At 44.8% G+C, this 22,704-nt stretch overlaps 1 protein-coding gene across 1 annotated transcript; it reads left to right on the forward strand.

Annotated features, from left to right (window-relative positions):
- Positions 1-660: 660 nt before the first annotated feature.
- Positions 661-19,462, forward strand: LOC130551337 (LON peptidase N-terminal domain and RING finger protein 3-like). Its single transcript, XM_057328905.1, has 7 exons — positions 661-763; positions 4,682-4,842; positions 16,543-16,664; positions 16,787-16,945; positions 18,130-18,292; positions 18,424-18,573; positions 18,848-19,462. Exons 1-7 carry the CDS (start codon positions 661-663, stop codon positions 19,004-19,006), a joined length of 1,017 nt encoding a protein of 338 aa, XP_057184888.1. The 3' UTR covers positions 19,007-19,462.
- Positions 19,463-22,704: the final 3,242 nt, after the last annotated feature.

Consider the following 22,704-nt stretch of genomic DNA (forward strand, 5'->3'; position numbering starts at 1 on the left):
GAGGGTGAGAAAGAGTCCTTCTAACAGAAACATACAGGCTAACATTAGTACTTTACAATCACAACCAAATAACACAGAGAAACATAAACCACCAAATATATGATGAACTCAAAGTTAACAACACTAAATGACAAGAAAACACTTGGTTGAGCTTAAAACAACAGTTTCCTGGACTCTACACAAAGGGTTAGCACCTGAGAAAGCCATGCTTCTCTCTAACCAACATACTCTTGCTCTGCTTTCCCTGACTTTTATGCTGCCTTCACGTGTTCTCAGAATTATCGGAAATATGAGTTTCCGAGGTAAAAATTGCACATGAACGCCCTCTGATGTCCCGTTTCCCACTGGGAAGTTGGGAAATAATTTTGATACCAGAATTCCCCGAGATAGTGGCTGATGGGAGAAGGATTTCTGCTGTGACAGATTTATTTGTTTTTCCGCAACAGCTTCATTGCCTTGTCTTGTCGTTGAATTCGTACATATTTACATACAGTATATTAATAACCATTTGAAGCATACTGTGTTTTATACACTGTGAAAATATAACATGTATTTCGCCAATATTTCAGAATAGTCAGCAAGCTGACCAGTGAAACTATACAGTAGGATGTACGGTTGAAAACTATTACCATATAACATTTTCCCAAGACACATGCAAGCATGAATCTGGCGTCCCTCATTTTTTTCGACAACAAAGCTCCTGAACACAACCAGCTCGGAATCATGAGATCAGAAGTGGGAATTATCAAATTTCAGAGAGCAGGTAAAGGCAGCATTAATCCCAGGGAAGCAGTACTCTAGAGAGCCCCCTCTGGAGCATGGAAGAGGTATTACAACTTAAATCATAGTATAGGCACTATAGGCAGTTACAGTGTCTGTAGTTTAATTACTAGACATGCATGTAAGTACTAGAAAGAGGGTCCCATGCCTTCAAAAATTTAGGGATCAACTGTTTTAAGCTGACATACTGTACATGACCTGTTTTTACCCTGACATAAAATGATAATTTAGCGCAAGGTTATCATACTGTCAAAATCTCATACTGGCCCATGCCTGAGACTTTACAAAGTCCCTGGAAATAGTAACGCATTCTGTTGTTTCTGGGCAGCTGGTGTTTATTTACCTCATGCCTTCATGTGGTAAATTGGCTCAATTGTTTAATTTATTCAATGTTTTGATATTAACTGTTTAGCACCATAACAGTCACGTTCACGCAGAAAACATTCATGACAATACAACTCATTAATATTAATGATGTTCTCTGAAACTATCAAGTACTCACTGTCACAGTTAGAGATACCTAAAAAAGCTTGATATTATAAATAAAGTGTACAGCAGATACGTTTTATGACACTGGTGTCGTTATAACACCTACGTGAATACTTAAATGTACGTGAATTTTTTTTCGCTATCTCAATAATTTGGGTTTTCAAAAAGTGGAGAAACATTGCTGTGTTTGCGGACATGTTTATTCTATATGGCGGTGGTAGATGACAATCCATCACTTTTATAGAGGATATTTGGTTTATTTTAAAGGAAATAAACCTAAATCGTGTCACAGTTTTTGTGGGCAACACAATATATAGATGAGCAAACACAAACGCACCGGACAGATGCAGGGTTTTGCTCAAGCACTCTTTACTGATCTCACTCGCTGTATTTCTCAGTTGGCACAGAAAACACACAGCTAATACAAACATTGAGCTCTGTATGAAAATGAATGCATGTGACCTATTTAAATGTGTTCCTAGTCAAATGGCATTCAAGTATATTAATTAAATATTATTAAATAACTAATTACTTGTGCCTATGGATTTGAATTCTATTAACATTCTTATTTTAGACAGTGTTTCTTATCTTTTTATTCCTGAATCCCCTAAGGCGCAGTTAAGACAATAAGCTTGACGTGTCAGCTCGTGCTGAGCAAAAGCCTATGAATAGACTGCCACTTAGTGGTAAACATTGCAAACACACATTACAGAAATACAGCTGCGAGAACAGTGGCGACAGAAGGATTATTCTGGTTGAGTACCATCTGTATGCCTTAAGGGATAATCACATTATAACGATAACTATAACGATACCTGTAACTATAACTGTTTGCATCCACTCCTGTGGACGATAATGATAATGTTATGTTTATATTAGAGCTCGCATGCTGCTGTGTTTACAGTCACTTAAATGAATGTAGATGACCTGCTGATGATGCTTTCGTTTTTATTCCCAAACGTTTTTTCTCCAAAATATGACAGCAAAGGGTAGATGCTCTAAAGGATGAAGGTACGCTCGTGTCCGGGATGTAAAGCATATTTACATTTACATTACATTTATTCATTTGGCAGACGCTTTTATCCAAAGCGACTTACAAGTAGGAGAGCATATAAACATTTTGTCAACACGCTATACAGTACCGTTAGTTTACATGGCCATGCTTTTTTTTAGACAGACAGACAGTTATTCGTTAGTCAAATAAATGCGGAACAGAGCTTTTTTTTTTTTAGCTGTTTTTTGAAAGTTGTGAAGGATGCTGCAGTTCGGATGGAGGCTGGTAGTTCATTCCACCACAGGAACCAAATGAGTTAAGGTTTTTGCAAGTGATTTGGTGCCTCGCTGTGATGGAACAACCAGGCTTCGCTCATCGCTGGCATATATTTTGCCTGCTTGTTCAGATTTATATAAACATTACAGATATACTGTATAATATCCAGCCAGAAACACACAGCTTTCCGACTGTTACGGTCTTTAATTCAGACATAAAACCTGCGTCACAATCATCAATAGCTAAATATTAGATCCACCAGAGACAGTTTTATCGTCCACCAAAGACAGTTTTATCGTTCACCAAAGACAGTTTTATCGTTCATCAGCTAGGAAATAATTGCTCTGAAAGTTATCCCAACAATATTGTTCTCTGTATTTTTATTGTTACAGTTTCGTTGTGAACCCTGCTATCCTCCTAAATGAAGAACTTTATTTTTTATAGTTATCGTTATAATGTGAACAGCCCTTTAAGCAATAAGATAAGAAGTCAGACGTCCCTACCTACTCTATAACTTGTGAAAATCTATGCATTCTAGGGCCCTATGAAATCTTGTTCCTATAAAACAATTTTGAGTTTTCCATTTTTTTTATGATACAATAGTAATATTTTTGCCCACATGAAAAATACTTCACTATACTATAGAATTTACTCATTAACTATAGTAAGACACCTAGATACTACAGTATTTTTGAACCTAACTGCAAAATCCGTAATGCGTAAAAAAGCGCAATGAACAACTTGTCAACAATCCCCTGTTCACCCGTCATCACCAGAGCACTACATTTCCCAAGATCCCTCTCTGCCAATCACCTGCACCATATTCCATCATCAGCACACCAGACTGCCATCATCTCATCAGCATTTGTGTATATATAGTCTGCCTTTTCTGTTTATACGGATGTTGCTGTGTTCCTGTCTCCTTCCATGTACCTTGTTGGATTATTAAAATAAGTTTCTTGTTACTCCTGACTCCTCATGTAAGTTATAGTGCATGTACTGTTACACGACTATGTTAGTATGAATCTGCATCTCTCCAGTGCATTTTCTGTTTTTTCTTTTTTTTTTTTACACCTACTTAAATTTAAGATTTTTTTATTTTACTTTTACATTACCTTTAATGAAGGAAATAATATAATATACTATAGTTTATTCGTGTGGGTGTGTCATAGTTAATATAGATTAACCAGACTTTTATTTTGATGGGTTGTCACAAAGAACATTTTATTGCATGTTTGACAGTAACTTTACTCAAATGAAGTGGTGAAATGCTCATGAAGTAAACTCTTAGAGCAACTTTGGAGTGAAATACTTATGAAATAAACTCAGAGCAGCTCTGGAGATGTGTTAGCGTCCCCAAATAATGAGATGCTGTAAAGAGAAGTGTCATGCGTGCAGTACAGAACTAAAGCATGTGCGCACCCATTGCCATCAAAACACAGACATATGACTCCGTTTCAGCGCTGAGACCGCTCCATATAACAATTTCAAATTATCTCGAAATCCAGCGTTAGATCCACCGTTTATATAACATTCCTCACTGAAATGTATGGAACAAACAGAGCTGAACTTGCGAACGCAGTGCTCTCTCTCTCTTGCTCCAGTTGGTTGATGTGTGCGCATGCTCTTTCTCCCGTTCTCCTTGGTTGACGCGTGGCCGTGATCTTTCTTCTCGCACTGGCAGGTTGATGCGTGGGCGTGCTTTTCAGGGAGAATTGTCCAATAAGGGACTAAGAAAAGTTATTACGAAACGGATTTTCATGTTCGAAAAAAACTTTCCGAAACCTATACGAACGCTGGGGCAAGTGTATCGATCACAGAAATACTACGTCATACGTCCGACTTGTTTTTTGACAAGTTGACCATGTCAAGCATGAGAAGACAGCACGTTTAACATTGTAAAGAAGTCAGAATGCATGAAAGTATTGCACATCCCCTTTAATGCCTGGATTCAGTGATTCCGTCCGCGTTTTTCGCATCGCGGAAATCACATGGCCTTCGCATTCTGGATGAGTATCATCTGTAGGCACGTAATAGGCATTTAATTTGTGTTATGTGTATATAAATTGTTTTCTTTGTATATACAATTAAATTAGTAAAATTAATTTAATGCAGATACAAGAATGGCAATGTCTCCTCTTTGAACCAGATATCTGATTCTGAAGCCTCACAAATGTTATTTTTCCAGACTGTATTATGAGCCTGTCGCCACTCCCTGTGGACATACCTTTTGCCTCAAGTGTTTGGAGCGCTGCTTAGACCACAACCCCAACTGCCCCCTGTGCAAAGAGAACCTTTGTGAGGTAAATGTGCTTTTATCTACTTAGTTGAAATATTGCAAGGACACAAGTTCAACAGTGTAAACAAAGTAGTGTCCTGTCCTTAAATAAACATTGCCATGTTTTTTTTCTGTAGATATACTTTACAAATGTTATTTGTGTTTTTTTTCTGTAGAGTTCTGTAGTTCAGATACACTTTTAATCAAGGACTTGCTGTTTTTTGTAAATGAATTGCAATGAGTGAATTTGTGAAGTAACAGCTGTATGATTATTTCCGGAAAAACACAAGCTGCTAGAGGTGGGACTAGTGGGGAGAGTGGAATGGAACTATAGCACGAGCAAGCAACACATTATCACATTATTCCCTTCATGTTTTGTACATTATGCACGTACACGTTGATTGCCAACAAAACACAGACGTATGACTTAAGCCCTATTCGCACGGGATTAGTATTATCTGGGGACCTCTGGTCATTTGTAATAATTGCAGAGATTGTCTGTGATCATGTTGCGCATTCGCACTGGATAAGTGAACTCTGTGATTTTACTCGAATTTACTGATTTATCTCCCGGAAATGACGTGAAGGCGCTTCCCTCTTTCTTAACATGGCACGAAAGAGAGCTTAACACGGATGCGCTGTCTGACAGAGATTCACCGACGCAGCCTTTAGCCCGTTACTGTACACACCAGACCTCGCGTTGCGTTTTGCCGCGTCCCACAGTTTAGAAGCTATCTATCTTCATTGAACATGTCAAAGCAACTGTTTCAAATCGCGCGAATAAGAGCGTGATTACATAATGTAACGCAAGACAAAGGAAATCAAAACAAACGGATGCTGCGTTAATTGCGTTAAATATTTTTCACGCGTTAATTTGAACTAATTAATCACATGCGTTAACGCATTACCGTTGACAGCCCTACTTGAAAGTCTTGTCGTTGTAGGTGCAGTTGTATGTAAACAGAAGAATGTTCCTTACCGCATGCTGCCATGCATGTCAACCATCTCCATATATTCCTTCTTTTTTGTTTCGCTCTTCTGATCCTGTCATGTTTTGTTACAGTGAATATTTTCTCTCTGCCAATATTATTGTTGTCTGGTATGTAGCGACATAACCCAGCACCCAAAATACTGTGAAAACACTCCAACGCAGCTTCCATTCTTTGCGTAAGATGACTGAAAAGGCGCACAGAAACCTTGAAAAAATGAGATACGATCCCGCCAAATCTTGTTCAAAATTTCAAATCGCAGAGATGCCGATTCACACTGGACTAATATTATCACAGGACCTCGGTGTTCATCAAAATATGGTAGGTAATTTGTGGGGGAATTTTTACTTGACAAATTACAGACATGGCAGTTTCGCACGGGATTAAGATCACAGACAATCTCTGCGATTATTACAAATGACCAGAGGTCCCCAGATAATACTAATCCTGTGCGAATAGGACTATAGTTTGACTTACCGCGTGCAGTTCATGTCCGGCCGTCACGGGCGGAGGCCTAGTTCTCTAAATGGCGAGAAGCCGCCCGGCACCGTATGGGCAACTGGGTAAGCATTATTCCCCCCGGGGGGAAAACGCTGCAGAGGCCACTACCTACCGTAGGGAGGAATTAGTGGAGACACCACATGGTCTCACCATCAGGGGAGAACTCAAGGGAAGAAAGTGCGGACTGCAGGAGTTAACCGCAAGGTGTGAGACCACCTGGGGAGGTCATGGGTTGCCAAGGTGGGAACCATTCATGAGGATACATCAGAGCCCACGGAGGGGGGGGGTTACCTCGTCTGGAGCACTAGGTCCGGTTAGAGCTATGTGGGAGATAACTCAACTGTTCCCCGGCCTAAGGAGGCAGGGCTGCTCTGCCCAGCCTGCCCCGAGGAAGGTGCTAGTGATGGATAAAATGCCTGTTCTCTACCCAGTGGGGGAAAGAGGGGAGGCGTAATAGCCGCTGATCACCCTAAGGAAGGGGAAGGGCTTTCGCAGGCGTACGCCCTACCGGCTGCCGGTCCTACACCTTGCCAGGTTGCGGGTTGACACCGGTTCCACGCGTAGGTATTAGAACCTCACGGAATTGTTGGGCATAGCCCGACCCCCAGGTCTGCAGATGTCTGCTAGAGAGGCGCCCTGAGCCAGTGCCCATGAGGAGTGACCTTACTCCCAACGGGCAGGGGCGAATTGAGATCGGTATGCCCTAACGAGGGCATCCACGATCCAGTGCGCCAGCCTCTGTTTGGAGACAGCCCTCCCTTCTGCTGACCTCCGAAACAGACAAAGAGCTGCTCAGAGCTTCTGCTCTGTGTGCGGTTCAAGTGGAGGTGCAGTGCGCGTACTGGACACAACACGGATGGGGTTGGGTCTTCCTCCCCAGTGGGGAGCGCCTGCAGGTTCACCACCTGGTCTCTCGGAAGAGTGGTGGGAGCTTTGAGCACGTAGCCGGGGCGGGGACTCAAGATAACGTGAGAATCCCGGCCCCGAGTTCTAGGCAATCTGTGGACACGGAGGGTGCTTGCCGATCCCCTACCCTCTTGGAGGTGAGCGCCATCAGGAAAGCCGTCTTTATCAGGACTGAGAAAGAGCGGCAACCCGAGAGGCTCGAATGGGGCGGGGCCTCTTGAGGCCCGCCACCTAGGTCGCAAGAGGGTACGGAGCACGGATAAGGTGGTCACCCTCTCGCGCCCCTTGGGAACCTAATGACCAGGTCGTGCTGTCCCAGAGGCTACCCAGCACTTGGGTCATGATGAGCGGCTGTAGCGGCTACATACATTCCCAGTGTGGAGGGGGAGACAGGTTTTGCCTGGGATGCCGTAACGTGCCCCTTCCCCTGGGGAAGCAGTTCGCCAGGGGGAGCGGCCAGGGGGGAGTTGTTGTCAGAGCCTTAGCTCCGAGAACCAAATCCTGGTTAGGCCAAAGGGGCGTAACTAGTACCACTTGATGCTCCTCTTCCCTGGCCTTGCACAGGACCTGTGCAATGAGGCTCACTGGGGGGGAAGCGTACTTCCGCTTGTCCCGCGGCCAGCTGTGCGCAAGGGCATCCATGCCAAGGGTTGCCTCGGACAGGGAGTACCAAAGCGGACAATGGGTGGAGTCCGGGGAGTCAACAGGACCACCTGTGCCTGGCCGAACTGCCCCCAAATGAGCCGGCTGTGCGGGGATGGAGTCGCCACTCTCCGCGAGGCGTCGACTGACGAGAGAGCGCATAGGCTGTCTGGTTCAGGAAGCCTGGGACGTGTGTGGCTCGCAGGGAACTGATCACCTGCTGACTCCAGAGGAGGAGGCGCCGGGCGAGTCATGTTAGCTGCAGTGAGCGAATGATATACGCCACAGCAGCTGTGCTGTCCGACCGGACCAGCACGTGCTTGCCCTGCACGAGAGGTAGTAGCCTCCTCAATGCAAGTAGCACAACCAACAACTCTAGGCAGTTGAATGCCAAAGCAGGCGGGGGCCCGTCCACCGCCCCGACACTGCTTGCCCGTTGCACACGGCACCCCAACCTTGCAGGGAGGCATCCCAAAGGGGATCCCTGTCCGCAAGAAGGTCATGGAGACCAGGGCGTTAGGGTGTGTCGGCAGAAAAGCGTGTGACCATACGTCTGCTGCCAGTGTGCCATGCTCTCCAAGGAACTTGACTCTGTAGCCAGTGTTGGAGCGGTCGTATGTGCATCGACCCGAGGGGGACCCCCCCCCGAGGATGCCATGTATCCCAGGAGCCTCTGAAATGTTTCAGGGGGACCGCTGACTGTCTGAGAGCCTCAGGCAGTTCAACACTGATCGGGCGCGCTCTGTTGTCGCACTGCCTCTGGGAGGCCGCGTGGGCGCGGGCTTCCTCGTCGCGGGTCTCGCGCCCCCCGCGGGGGGTGAGCGGGGCTGCTCATGAGGACAGAGTCGAGTTCCATACCAAGAAAGAGGATGCTCTGCACTGGGGAGAGCTTGCTCTTCTCAGTTGACCTGTCTGCCCACCGATCTAGGTTCCGGTGCACCAGGTCCCTGTGTGTACACAACAGATCTCGAGAGTGCGCCAGCTGAGCCAGTCGTCGAGATAGTTTAGTAGCTTCCACGACCTTCGTAAAGACTCGTGGAGACAGGGACAGACCGAAGGGGAGGACCCTGTACTGATATGCCCATCCCTCGAACGCGAACCGTAGGAACAGCCGATGTCGAGGGAGGAAGGAGACATGAAGTACGCGTCCTTCAGGTCGATTGCCATGAACCAGTCCTGACACCTGACGGACGTCAGGATGCACTTCTGCGTGATCAACCTGAAAGGCAGCTATTGTGTAGGTGCCTGTTCAGAACACACAGACCCAAGATAGGGCGCAACCCCCCGCCTTTCTTGGGGACAATGAAGTACAGGCTGTAAAACCCGTTGAACATCTCGGCTGGTGAGACGGGCTCGATCACTCCCTTCACCAGAAGGGTGGCGACCTCGGCCCGAAGTACGGGAACATCCTAGCCTCTGACTGAGGTATATCGGATGCCCTGAAACTTGGCGGGCGTGAGGCGACTGGATCGCGTAGCCGAGACGGATCGTCTTCCCTAGCCAGCCTGACAGTCTGGGAAGCCGGACAGGCTCCCAGAAATGAGACAGGGGGACTAAAGGTACGATCTTTTTCATCGTCCCCCCGGGGGGTGGTTCGATGGCTAGCAGTATGGATTCCTTGCCGGGGGAGGTCCCCCGGGGAGGAGATCGGCTCTGCTGTTTTTCCTGCCTGGCGACTGTGCAGCTCAACGCACTGTCTGACTGAGAGTGCTGAGGGCTGGTGTTTATACTCGACATTGCGCTTCGCCATGACGCAACGTCGAGTTTGCCGTTCACCGTCGTGCAGAGGGTGGGAGCGGCTGTGATAACCCAGAGAGAGAGGAAACTCTCCTTTTTTGAGAGTAAGTGGGCGCTAGCCCCCCGGAGGGGGCCAGCAGATGGAGAGACGGGGCAGGATCCGTCCCTATCCGACTTCCCAGCGATGTGGCTGGGGTCGGGCCCAATGGTAGCCTCGATCCCCCTGAGGTCTTCCCATGAGGGCCGCTTCGCCGCGGCTGCTGATGGGGCGATGGTCTCCTCTTCGCTGTCTCCTCCAGGGGGGGCCGCCTGAGTGGGGGGCGCCAGAGCTGGAGGGCGTTGAAGAGGACCAGGGCTGCTGGGAAGCAGACAGTGCACGGGACTCGACGGCCGAGGCGGCCGAGTTGCGGCACGGAGGACTGCTTTTTACTGTCGAGAACCCTCCACAGTAACACCAACCAGCCCCCCCTTGCGAGACGGGTACGTCGAGAAAGCGGACCTTCTCAGCGTTACTCATCTGCGCAAGTATCGGCCAGAGGAGTTCCTCATGGACCACAAGTGTGGACATCGTCCGACCCAGGGCCCCCGTGGTCACCTTGGTCGCCCGTAGAGCGAGGTCGGTGATGGCGCGGAGTTCCTGCATAAGCGCTGGGTCGGTCTTACCCTCGTGGAGCTCTCTCAACGCCCTGGCCTGGCAGGAGCCATAGCGTGGAGAGAGGAGGCAGCTTGGTCCGCCGCAATGTAAGCTCTCGACACCAGAGATGCCGAGACACCACATGCTTTGGACGGAAGTCTAGGTCGAGCCCCCCCAGGTGGCCGCCGCCTACGGGCACGAGTGCACCGCGGCGGCATACTCCACCTGGGGGAGAACGACGTATCCTCCAGCTGTCTCAACCTCGAGGGAAGAGACGGTGACCGAACTTTGTTTATCATGAAACGTGCCGGAAAGGGGGCGTTCCAGGTCTTACTAAGTTCCTCATGCACTTCCGGTAAACACGGCACTGGGGGCGGGCGCGGCTTGGAGCCGCGCTCAAACCCGAGGTGCAATGTAGCCAGCCGCGAGTGCCGGGAGAGGCAGTGCGGGCACTGCAACCCAACACTCATGGCGGTCCGGGAAAGCATGGCTGACATTTCGAAGTCCGCTTCTTCCTGGGCTCGACCCCCCGAGGGAGGGAGCCTGAGGAATCTTCGGAGTCAGATGGCAGTACTTAAACCCCGATGCTGCAAGAGACATCTCATCATCACGCATCGTGTCCGAATACGTGATTGAGGAATAAGACGGTGGACCGTCTCCTGGGGAACGGTCAGACGAGCGAGATGAGGTGTGAACGGTCCGTGAGCCAGTGGCTGGTGGATTATCGCTCACAGTAATCCTCATATCACCCTCGCTGCTTGCCGTAGCGGACGGCAGGGCCGTAGTCCTGCCGCCACGGAACGGGGAGCAAACGAGGTGGTGGCTGAGTCCCGTGGGAACACAGCCACCTGTGACGCAACGTCTGAATCATCACCGCCCGCAGTGCGGGCAGGACGTATCCACAACGTCTGCCACAGTGTACTGGAAGCAGGCATCGTGTCCGTCCCCCTCCTCGATGAGTGTGTTGCACCCATGAGAACAGCGGGACATTTGCTCTTTTAGAAAGGAAATTTGCTCGAACACCTCCGGAACTGCCGAGACGCCCAGGGGAGAGTCACTGCAGGAAGGGACCGTCCGCTGTCCACGTCGTAGATTCCAGCAGAAAAATGATAACCAAAGATCGTAGAGAAGCTCATCAGATGCGTAGGCTCTGAAGAACAAAAGGTGAATGAATGAGCATGCCGGCTTCCCTCTTATACCCGGACATCCGGGGAGGAGCCCGGCATGCAAATGTCATTCGCCAATTTTCATTGGCCTTTTCTAAATACTCTGAAGATGATAGGTTCTCAAGACAAACCCCATTCTGTCGGTTCGACACAACGTCGAGAGACCGACAGAAAGGGAAAGCTGTTTTATTCACAGGTATGGGCTTTCCTTAAATAATTTCTTCATAAATGAAGCATGTTAAAGGTCTGGAGTTGATTCTACATGTGGTGTTTGCATTTGGAAGCTGTTGCTGTGAACCCACATCATGGGGTTCAGGGAGATCTCCATGCAAGTGAAACAGACCATAGTTAGATTTTAAAAACACTACACATCCGTCAGAAAGATGCCAGGAACATTAAGAGCGGCCAAATCAACAATTTTGGACATTCTGGGGGGAAAAAAACACACCGCTGAGCTCAGTAACAAAACAATCCTAGGTGTCCATATGAGATCAAAGTGGTGGATGATGACATTATTCTCTCCATGATAAAGAAAAACATCTTCACAACTTCCAGACAAGTGAAGAATTAATCCGGATGCTTCTGTCTTCTGTTACATCACCAAAAAAACACCAGTGACCCAGTGCCTGAGGACGTCATGCATGGAAATGGAATCACACTGCCTGAACACTATTTTACTGAAGATGTTGTATGCTCATATCATGAGATATTCCAAGCCTTCTCCATATCTTTTATTCTTTTTAGTCTTATGCAGGCTGAAATTAATTTGATCTCTCCAAAAAAAATGCTTTCTAGAGCTTGTTCGGCTATTTCAGAAGTCTAATCTACCCATCCTATTCTTGAGGCTTTTGCACCTTGTTGTGAACCCTCTCTATTTTTTCCTTGTTAGGGCCCGAGCACGGAGGAGCAAACCACCGGCTTGCACCGCAGTGCAGAGCCCTATTGTTTCTGTGTTCTTCTCCCTCTTTGAGCACTAATTTGAAGGCCTAAACATGCTCAAAAACTCACAATAACTTGCACACGCATCAGACCTGGCGAAAATTTACGTCTGATAGGGGTTTCAAAATTAGGCGTGGCAAAATGGCTCACTAGCGCCACCTAGAACTGCCCAGGCCACTACGCAAAACGTACATGCACCAAATTTGGTGGGCTCATAGAACACCCCGAATCATTAAGAAAAGTCTCTTGGAGCATATCTCTAAACCCAACAAGAAGTCTGTGATTTTTGATTTCCTGTGCAATTTTGTAATTTGTTTCAATTTCCAGTCGTCGTACTTTAACGAACTCCTCCTAGAGTTTTAATCCGATCAACATCATCTTCATGTCATTCTCATCTTAAGGCCTTTGCAAAGCTAAATTGCGGAGATCCTGACTTTTCGTGGGGGAACGTGACCCTGGCGGCCTGCCAAAATTTGGCGTTTCGCCATGAACAGGAAGTTGTTGTAACTCAGGTCTACAATGTCTAACAGAACCCAGACTTCACCCAGACTTCACACATTTGATAAAAGTTCTGGCCTGAAGACATCTACATGGTAATATTAAGATACAGTTATAGCGCCACCTGTAGGAAACAGGAAGTGACATGTTTTAAACTTTGATTAACTCCTCAGAGATTTGAACAGATCAGCATCATATTTGAAGAGTTCAGCCAGTATGATCTTCAGACATTTGTGAAGATACATTGCAAGAACCTAACTTTTCATTGAGGGGCGTGTTCCTGGAGGCCTGACAAAGTTTGATGTTACGTGAAACAGGAAGACATAGTAACTCAGGCACACAATGTCTGACCGGCCTCACACTTCACATGTTTGATAATAGTCGTGGCCTGTACACATATGCATGTCAGTGTTCAATTATAGCAATAGCGCCACCAGCTGGCAAAAGGGAATGTGACTCATTTAAATAAATAACAAATCCTACTATAATTCGCCTGCATTAATTTTATCGCCTACGATTACACATGTCCATGTCAGTGTTCACTTATAGCAATAGCACCACCAGCTGGCAAAAGGGAATGTGACACATTTAAAGAAATAACAGGAAATCTGGTACATGTAAATAAATTAAAGTCTTTTTATAATATAACTTCCTAGACTTTTGTGACGATACATTGCAAGTTCCTGACTTTTCGTTGAGGGGCGTGTTCCTGGAGGCCTGACAAAGTTTGATGTTACGTGAAACAGGAAGACATAGTAACTCAGGCACACAATGTCTGATCGGCCTCACACTTCACATGTTTGAGAAGAGTCCTGGCCTGAACACATATCCATGTCAGTGTTCACTCATAGCGATAGCGCCACCAGCTGGCAAAAGGGAATGTGATGCATTTAAATAAATAACAAATCCTACTATAATTCGCCTGCATTAATTTTATCGCCTACCATTCGCTGTTTTCCTTATGCAATCGGGTTGCGGTGGCACTTTCCGCGAGGGCCCGATCATCGCTGCTCGCAGCTTTAATATTCTTTTTATTGTTTTGATTGACAAACATTGACATATTTACCTCTTGGGGAGTGTTCTTCACTTGTCCGGATGTTGTGAAGGTGTTTTTCTTCATCATGGAGAGGATAATGTCATCATCCACCACTTTTATCTCATATGGGACGCCCAGGATTGTTTTGTTACTGAGCTCAGCGGTGTGTTGTTTTTTTCTTAGAATGTACCAAATTGTTGATTTGGCCACTCTTAATGTTCCTGGCATCTTTTTGACGGATTTGTAGTGTTTTTGAAATCTAACTATGGTCTGTTTCACTTGCATGGCGATCTCCCTGAACCCCATGATGTGGGTTCACAGCAACAGCTTCCAAATGCACCACATGTAGAATCAACTCTAGACCTTTAACAAGCTTCATTTATGACAAAATTATTTAAGGAAAAGCCCATACATGTGAATAAAACAGCTTTTTATTCAACTGTCCAATTACTTTTGGTCCCTTGAAAAAGGGGGGCGCTTCATATTAAAGAGCTGTAATTCCTAAATCCTTCAGCTAATCTGGATGTGAATACACTCTAAATAAAACTGAGAGTGTGCACTTTAAGACAATATCTATTATAAAACTGTAACTCGAAAACAAAAATGTGCCTCTGTCCAAATATTTATGGCCCTAACTGTATATAACATCCATCACTGAAATGCCGTGAACAAACAGACACACCTGAACTTCACTATCGCAAGAGAACAAGCTGCAGCGCAGCCTATCTTAACGCAGCACAGATGATCTTAATGGTAAGCGGGTCTCGCTTGTTGGTTGGCTCGTGGGCGGGCTCTTTCTTTCGCCTTCCCGTGCTTTTCTGGGAGAATGGCCAATAAAAGGAATAGGATCCCTTTGACGACACAGGGATCCAGAATTATTAAAAAAAACTTTCCGAAACAAGTTGGAGTGCTCAAGTCAAGTACAGAAATACTACCTTTTTGAGCTTGTTTATTTTTTATAATAATTAGTGGATGCAGATTTATTATGCATTTTTAAACTCCTACTGGCACTACAAACTAATTTTTTTTAGTTGGGTGTTGTAAATGTCTGTGAGGGAAGGTAATGTGGCACCGATGATTTTTCCTGCTGCATTCACTATGTGTTGCAGAGTCTTCTGGTTTTGAGCGGTGATGTTCCCAAACCACACACATCACCCTCTCCACAGCAGCACTGTTGATGGTCAGAGGAGGGTGCTGGGTGTGTCCTCTCCGGAAGTCGACAGCAATCTCTTTTGTCTTCTCTATGTTTAGAGAGAGATTGTTGTTGCTGCACAAAAACGAAAAATCAACAAGGTCGAATCTCAATCTCTTCAGACAAAAACGACAACGTTTATGACATAACTCGGAGTATTTGTCCATTTAGGTGCAATAAGCTATGTGAAAGTTTGAAAATTATTTAGATGCTTTAGAAATCGATCGATTGCATGCGCGCGCGAATGTCACGCAGGAGTGGAAGCGGAGGTCTGATTAGATGATTTTCCGAAACAACACAACGTTATTGATCTTTGTCAATCTCCAATTTGTGTATGTCATATTTTGTAACGGACTTAAGAGTTTCCCCCCACTTCAGGCTTTATAAACTTACTCTCCATCCTGCCGATGGAGGATGTTTGCTTGCTACTCTCCAACGTGACGTCTCCACTCCAGCAACCACACTCCAAGACCCACCCCATTTTACTTCTGATTGGCTAGTAATGTTTGTTTGGTTGAGTGATAGCTGTGTTCCTCTCATACCATTGGTAGGCGAACTTGTTAACTCAAACTGATATCAAGAAGCTTTTTTAAATGTAATTGACGGATGACAGCACCAGCGGAGTTGCTATATTGGTTTGTTCGTCACATGAAGCTATTGAATGACATAAGAAAGACCTGGAATATAGTGCATGAACTTTTACGGTGGTTTCATAATAGTTAGTCCCTTTTGAAGCTTTATGAGTAACATCTGTGGCTAATGCTCAGGATCGGGTTTGGATTGGTCCATCACTTCGATACCCGATCCAGCAAAAAGGTCCTGTCGATCCTCATCCAAAATATTGGCTCTGCGCATCCCTAAAGTCAACTCTTAACTCAAAGTATAATTAACTATGTACAGGTTAAACAGTTGCACTTGTTTTACACTGAATCTGTAAGCAGCATGCACCCTTTGTGCTTCCACGCACACAGCTTATCTAGGGCGCAGTTGAACATGGATGTTTGTATACTGCAACAGATCAGTGCAGAAAGGTTGAAATCAACAAGGTCGAATCTCATCGATTCTTTACATTTACATTTATGCATTTGCCAGACACTTTTATCCAAAGTGACCTTTTTTACCTTTTTTCATCAATTTCAAAATGATCGTGTTTATCTGTATGTTGCTATGGATTTGTGACACGATGATTGCTAATTAAGCTCAAAATAATCATTGTTTTCTCACAAATTTAAGACAAATTAATCCAACATAGTCAATTGGATTACTTGAATGTAGGATGTATGTTTTTTCCTGAGCTTTGATCACCATTTTATAAGATGACATGGTGTTTTTTAATTTAATAATTCAATTATTTGTTGGTGTCATATGCCTTTGATTTCACAAGTGTGAGTCAATTGAAAGAATCTTCATATTTGGATGAACTATTCTTTTAAAGAAAACATTTTCTGGTTCAAAATGGTAATATCAGCCCTAATTATTTTGCAGTATCTGGCGACTAGAGCGTACAACAAAACTCTTCTCATGGAAGAAGTTTTGCAAATCTTCCTGTCTGATGAGCTGGCAGAAAGAAGAAAAGTTCATGAAGAAGAAATGAAAGAACTTTCAAAGCAAGTTGGCTTTTGTAATAGCGTCAATAATAACTACTTTCTGCTTTTTTGTTGTACTATTTGTACAGTATTCATATATTCACAGTATCAGTATTTGTATTCATATTTTCTTTTCATTGCAGCCTGAAACAAGAAGTGCCAATTTTTGTGTGCACCATGGCATTTCCTACAATTCCATGCCCATTGCATGTCTTCGAGCCTCGATACAGGCTTATGATTCGCAGATCCATGGAAACAGGCACCAAGCAGTTTGGCATGTGCATTGCTGATGAACTAAAAGGGTGAGAGACCTTGTGGAAGTATGGATTTACATTAATTTGCTCTTCAATAACTGTGCAAAATCGATACTTGATTTCATGATGACCCATATCTCATCTATTTGATAAATGCACAGAAGTGTATTGTACTCACCAAGCACCTTGTTAGTTACACAAAGATCTTTTTGGTGGTTATTTGCCCAACTGGAAAGGCAAGTCAATAAAAAATACTGTACAGAATTTTTTTAATGGCTTGCTGTCATGGTTCTGTCCCACCTTGTCTTGCTTTTCTTGACCTAGTGGCAGAACCATGATAGAACCTCTTGTTTTATGTGGAGAGAGTCAGTTTTGGCATTCCATATACTCCCTCTCTCCGGTGTGGCATCTCTGTTCCAGCCCTTTCGTCTCCTCGTTATTGTCATTCTGTCACGGTTCTCAGGGTGAGACACAGAGACAAGGACAGAGGACCCAAATGCAGACAGCGGGTAAGGGGTTAACACAAACTTTAATAATAACTAAAAATACAAAACAAGGACCCACGTGGGGGAACATAACAAAACATAGCAACACGGACAGGAACTAACTAGACTGAAAATAATAACATTTGACATGAGCACTGTAAACTAAACTAACTACACAACAAGAACTCACCACGAAGACAAACACGACGCAACAGAACAATGATCCAGCACGAGACAGAAGACACAAGGGCATTATAAAGGGGATAAATCAAGAGGGGACAGGTGCAGGACATGAACTAATTAACAAACAATAACAAGGAGACGAAAGGGCGGGAACAGAGACGCCACACCGGAGAGAGGGAGTATATGGAATGCCAAAACTGACTCTCTCCACATAAAACAAGAGGTTCTATCATGGTTCTGCCACTAGGTCAAGAAAAGCAAGACAAGGTGGGACAGAACCATGACAGCTTGCCACCAGCTATCTCCCTTGAGTTGACTTTTTATAGTGCCCAGTGTGGTCAACTTGAGATTGTGAGAAGTCTTCTTCAAAGTCCTTTTATTTTTAAATAGGGAAAGCCTGATATGTTTGAAACTGCTTACAGGTTTACAGGATTACATTAAAACATACTTCTAAACAACCAAAACCTCAACTATACACTACTTTGAATAACTTTTATGTCATCGGGGAGCAATTTTAATCTCCAGTGGCATGAAGCTAAATGGCTGTGTTGGTGTCATTCACAGGTTTGCAGACTATGGGTGTATGCTGGAGGTGAGAGATGTAAAGTTTTTTCCTGATGGTCGCTCAGTGGTGGACACCAAAGGTGTTGCTCGTTTCAAAGTTCTCAGTCACGGCCAGAGAGATGGGTACCACACAGCAAAGATTGAATATTTGGAGGATAAGAAGGTACTTTTGCTTTATTTATTTTTTACTGGTGCATGAGAGCATGGTAAGGTTGGATTATGTTTGTCTCTGGGAGAAGGTGCAAGACTAAAAATCACTAGTCTTTTATATTGACCTAGTATGTGTGTTTTCAGGTTGAAGGAAATGAGTTGACAGAGCTACTGAAGTTGCATGACTCTGTCTATGACCAGGCCACAGGCTGGTTCACCTCCCTCAAAGATGACATGAAGAATCAAATCATCAGCCACTTTGGCCAACTGCCTGGTAAAGATTTAGACCCACAGGTAAATGTTTCTATCAAGTAATATGTTTCACATAATTACTAAATTTGAATAGTATTTTTTTACTTTTCAAATAATTACCAAATAATAAATTAACTATCCTAACTCTTGTTTTTTTTTTTACCAATTATTAAACCTTTATTATACATGCACGAAATTATGGTTTGCTTGTCGATTCGTGGTATTAATCGCAATGCACTGTGTCATTAATGGGTCAATGTCAAACGAACCTAATACAATTAACACAAATTATTGTGTCTTGTCTTGTTTTTCTCAGGCAAACCCCAATGGTCCAACTTGGTGTTGGTGGCTGTTGGCTGTGTTGCCATTGGAAAACAGAGCCCAGCTTACCATCCTCGCCATGAACACCCTTAAAGACCGACTAGTCGCCATTCACAGAGTCCTAATTTTTGTTACTCGCAAACATTCTCGATGATGACTGTGGTCTTCAGTCTGCCTTGTTGTCCAAATCTAAATTTACCCATCGCTTGAGAATGCTGCTTCACTGGGTCAAGAAGGTGTCTTCCAGCCATTGTCTTGGTCATTTATAGCACACAACCCTCACAATTGTGAAATCTTAATATTTAAATTTAGACTTCTCAGTCAGCAGTGGTGAGGTTAGTGCAGTAACACAATAAAAGTACTTGTCAGCCTTTATTAGGAAGCTCTCATTTATTCCATATGCAGTGAAACATTAAACCACTTTTATGGTAATAACAACATTAAGAGAACAGTGGGAATTATTGTCTTCACCACCTCTTTCCCATGAATCTACAACCTACATTATATGCCTGGTGTGTAAACCTGACCAAATGCTACCTTCTTATTTCCATGATGTATAACGTAATTATAGAAAATACTAAAAAAGTTCAACTTGATTTTCAAAAACTGGATAATGGAATATAAAGGCATCTGGTTGTGTGTGCTTTTCTGTATTTTGACCTGCCCTTTTCCCTTACTCAGTCCAGAAACTATAAATTACATCATAAATTGCAATGTCCTGCTGATGTGCATTAATACTCTATTTGGAATATTCTTGTAGCCCACTCACTCTGAGCTATAATCACAGCCTTAATGTTTAAGTAGCAACCACAGGGATGTAAAATGGTTTTTAATTATATTTTAGGAGTTTGTCATTTTATTAAATTAAATCTTATTTTGAGAAGCTTAACGGAGATGTATGTAACATTGACACCTAGCGGTTGAGCTTGGTATCACAGTCCAAATTCAAATATTGGCGTGGGTTTTCCCCGCCCCTCCTCAGACTCCACGCTTACAGGAGTTGCCAGACTCTTACAGGAGTGTAATGGAAAGCATAAACTCTTACACTGTAAGGTTATCTGATAATTTATACGTTTGCAGTGGTTTGTTGTTTGCAAATATAACTCAATCAGCAGCTCGTTTCAGAGGTTGCGTCCTCCGGAGGTGGCATTTACGGGCCATATTGCTGTCTCATTTAAATAACCGTAATAAATTTGTAGATTAGTCCTCATAAGTTATAATAAATAATATAGTAATTCTTTCTAAGTTTGCAGCGTAATTAGTACTGGAAAGGGTGGAATCTGCTCTGACCCAGATTGTCGCCAACTGGCAACCGAGCTGTCGAAATACACTAGTGGGTAAATCGTCAGTGGGCGAGATCACACGGACCAAAACAAAAACAGACATTCCAGCAGGGAACGCACATTTTAGAATGAAATAACTGGCTATAGCATTGTTTTTTGGACAAACCAATATATGAACTTAATATGTTCATAGACATTTAGGAAACATGCTAAGGTAATGTTTAATTTAATACAGTAAAATTATTACATACAGCTCCTTTAAGATTAATTGATTAGCTATTAAACATGGATGCCAATAATTGCAAAAAAAAGTTAAACCGTACATTAAGTTGTAAGAGGCACCATTTGTAAGTGACATGTAATATACTTTTATGGTTGGAATATATTTGTTTAAATCTTTATAAACTGCAGGAGGCCTTTAAACAATCACTTATTTTCTTCCCACTGTGCTTGTCTCTATGATGTGCGTGTCTTTTTCATCTGTTTTTCTGTGCAGATTACCACAAAAATGCTGCATTGTTCTTTCATGTAAATATGTGTCAATACGAAATAAAACTTTCTTTTATAATTTAAAGTGACACAAATCTTTGTAGTTGTGTTTTAATAGATGCATTTTAATAGTTTAAAAAAGGAGTAGGTTTAGAGCCTTGTTTCCAGGTGTTTTTTCTGCCACTTTCCAATCATTTTTTAAGCTCTTAACATGCTTGAAAAGTGCATAAATTCAGCATACATATTATACTTAGCTAAATAAAAGATTTGTAGAAAACAGGCTACACATCTTGGAGCTGCATATGACTACAAATGCAGGTCGTAATGAATGGGAGTCGGATAAGAAGGTATTTTTTGGTGCAAAACAATTGAGCGCCTGTGAGAGTGGAATTTGTAGTTGTAGAGGTTGGACACACATGTGTATCAGTAAATTTGAAGTTGCAAATTTGTCGATTTTTTCTCCCGCAAACACAACACAACAGTTACACCTTCTTGAATCCTTCAATGCACAAATCCAATTCTACAAATCACAAACTAAGATACACGTGCTGTCAGGAATTTGCGGAGAAGAACCCAAGTGCAGGCAGGTGGTGAATGGGGTTAAACAAGATTTATTAACAAAAAACAAAAGCCCACGATGGGGTAACAAAGACAGGACTAAATAATAATATACAAAAACAAGAAACAAGGACTTCCCACGTGGGGGCAAAAAACTAAACAAAATACAAACCGACACTACGTCTAACAAACAGGCAAGGTAAGGTAATCCACAGGGTCAGGTAGTATACATGAATCTACAGCACATGACATGGTAACATACCAAATTAACTGGCACAGGACAGCAAAAACAAGGGCATTAAATAGGGAGACGAACAAAGGATAATTAACAAGTGACAGGTGTGTGTAATGGAACACGCAGGGAAAGCTGAACGAGAGAACGAGGGGACGGGGCCAATGACGAGACCAGAGAGAGAGCATGGCAGGTCAAATGGGGTGGGGGGGGTGGGGTGGCGAAACAACAAAGTCTGCAGGGGGCAGTCCAAAGAGATTGGGGCTGGATGGGGAAGTCTTGGCCCGGGGTGGCGCTCGGAAGTACGGAGTCCCGGGGGGCTTGATGGGGACCGGGGCAGGCTTGGCTGCCAGCAAGACACGGCTAGGGGCCGGGTGCACTGCCGGCTGGGGTGCCGGCTGGAAGGACGGCTGGACCCTGACTGCGTCGGACTGGACATCGGCTGGGACGCCGGCTGCACCGGACTGGACATTGGACAGGACGCCGGACCGGACACCGGACTGGACACCGGATGGACCAATGCTGTGACTTGGGGTGCCGCTGCACCACCGACTGGAACACCGGACTGGACACTGGACTGGGTGCCAGCTGTGGCGCCAGCTGGACCGATGCTGTGGCTTGGGGTTCCGGCTGGATACCGGCTGGACCGGAGAGGAAGAGCCCTTCCGTCTCTTTTTATTCTTGGAGCGGACCACTGGACTTGTGGCCGGTTGGATAGGAGCGGCGGCGAGTATGGCTGGCTCTGGGATGGAAGCATCAAATGCCGACTCCCACGACTCTCTCCTACCACGCTTGCCACGAAGACTGGTGGCCGGTACAGGACCTGCGGATCCGGAGGCGGATGAAGCTGAGTCCCCCAAGGTTACAGTGGCCAGGACGCGGTTCTCCAGGATGGCAGCCAAAGGTTGCAAGACCCACGTTGGGACGGTGGGCCAGGGCTCGTCCCGGTTCTCCACGTACCTGACCATGTCCCCGAAGTACAGGGGCCTCAGCATCCTTGTCTCCTCCCGCTTGAGGGGTTCGTTGAGGCAGCTATTGAAGATGGTCTTGAGCTCTGCCTCTTAGAACCCCATCTCTCTAGCCACAGCCAGAAACTCACGGGCGAAGGCCCGAACGCTACGATCTCCCTGGCGTAGCCCGAACAACAAATGGGCCTGACGAGAGCGTGCGTTGTCCATTCTGCAGACTGCTGGGTTCTATGTTGGCCAGTTCGTTCTGTCTGGAATTTGCGGAGAAGAACCCAAGTGCAGGCAGGCGGTAAAGGGGTTAAACAAGATTTATTAACAAAAA

Source organism: Triplophysa rosa, unplaced genomic scaffold (assembly GCF_024868665.1).
Source record: "Triplophysa rosa unplaced genomic scaffold, Trosa_1v2 scaffold92_ERROPOS1986756+, whole genome shotgun sequence".
NCBI classification, from domain to species: Eukaryota; Metazoa; Chordata; class Actinopteri; order Cypriniformes; family Nemacheilidae; genus Triplophysa; species Triplophysa rosa.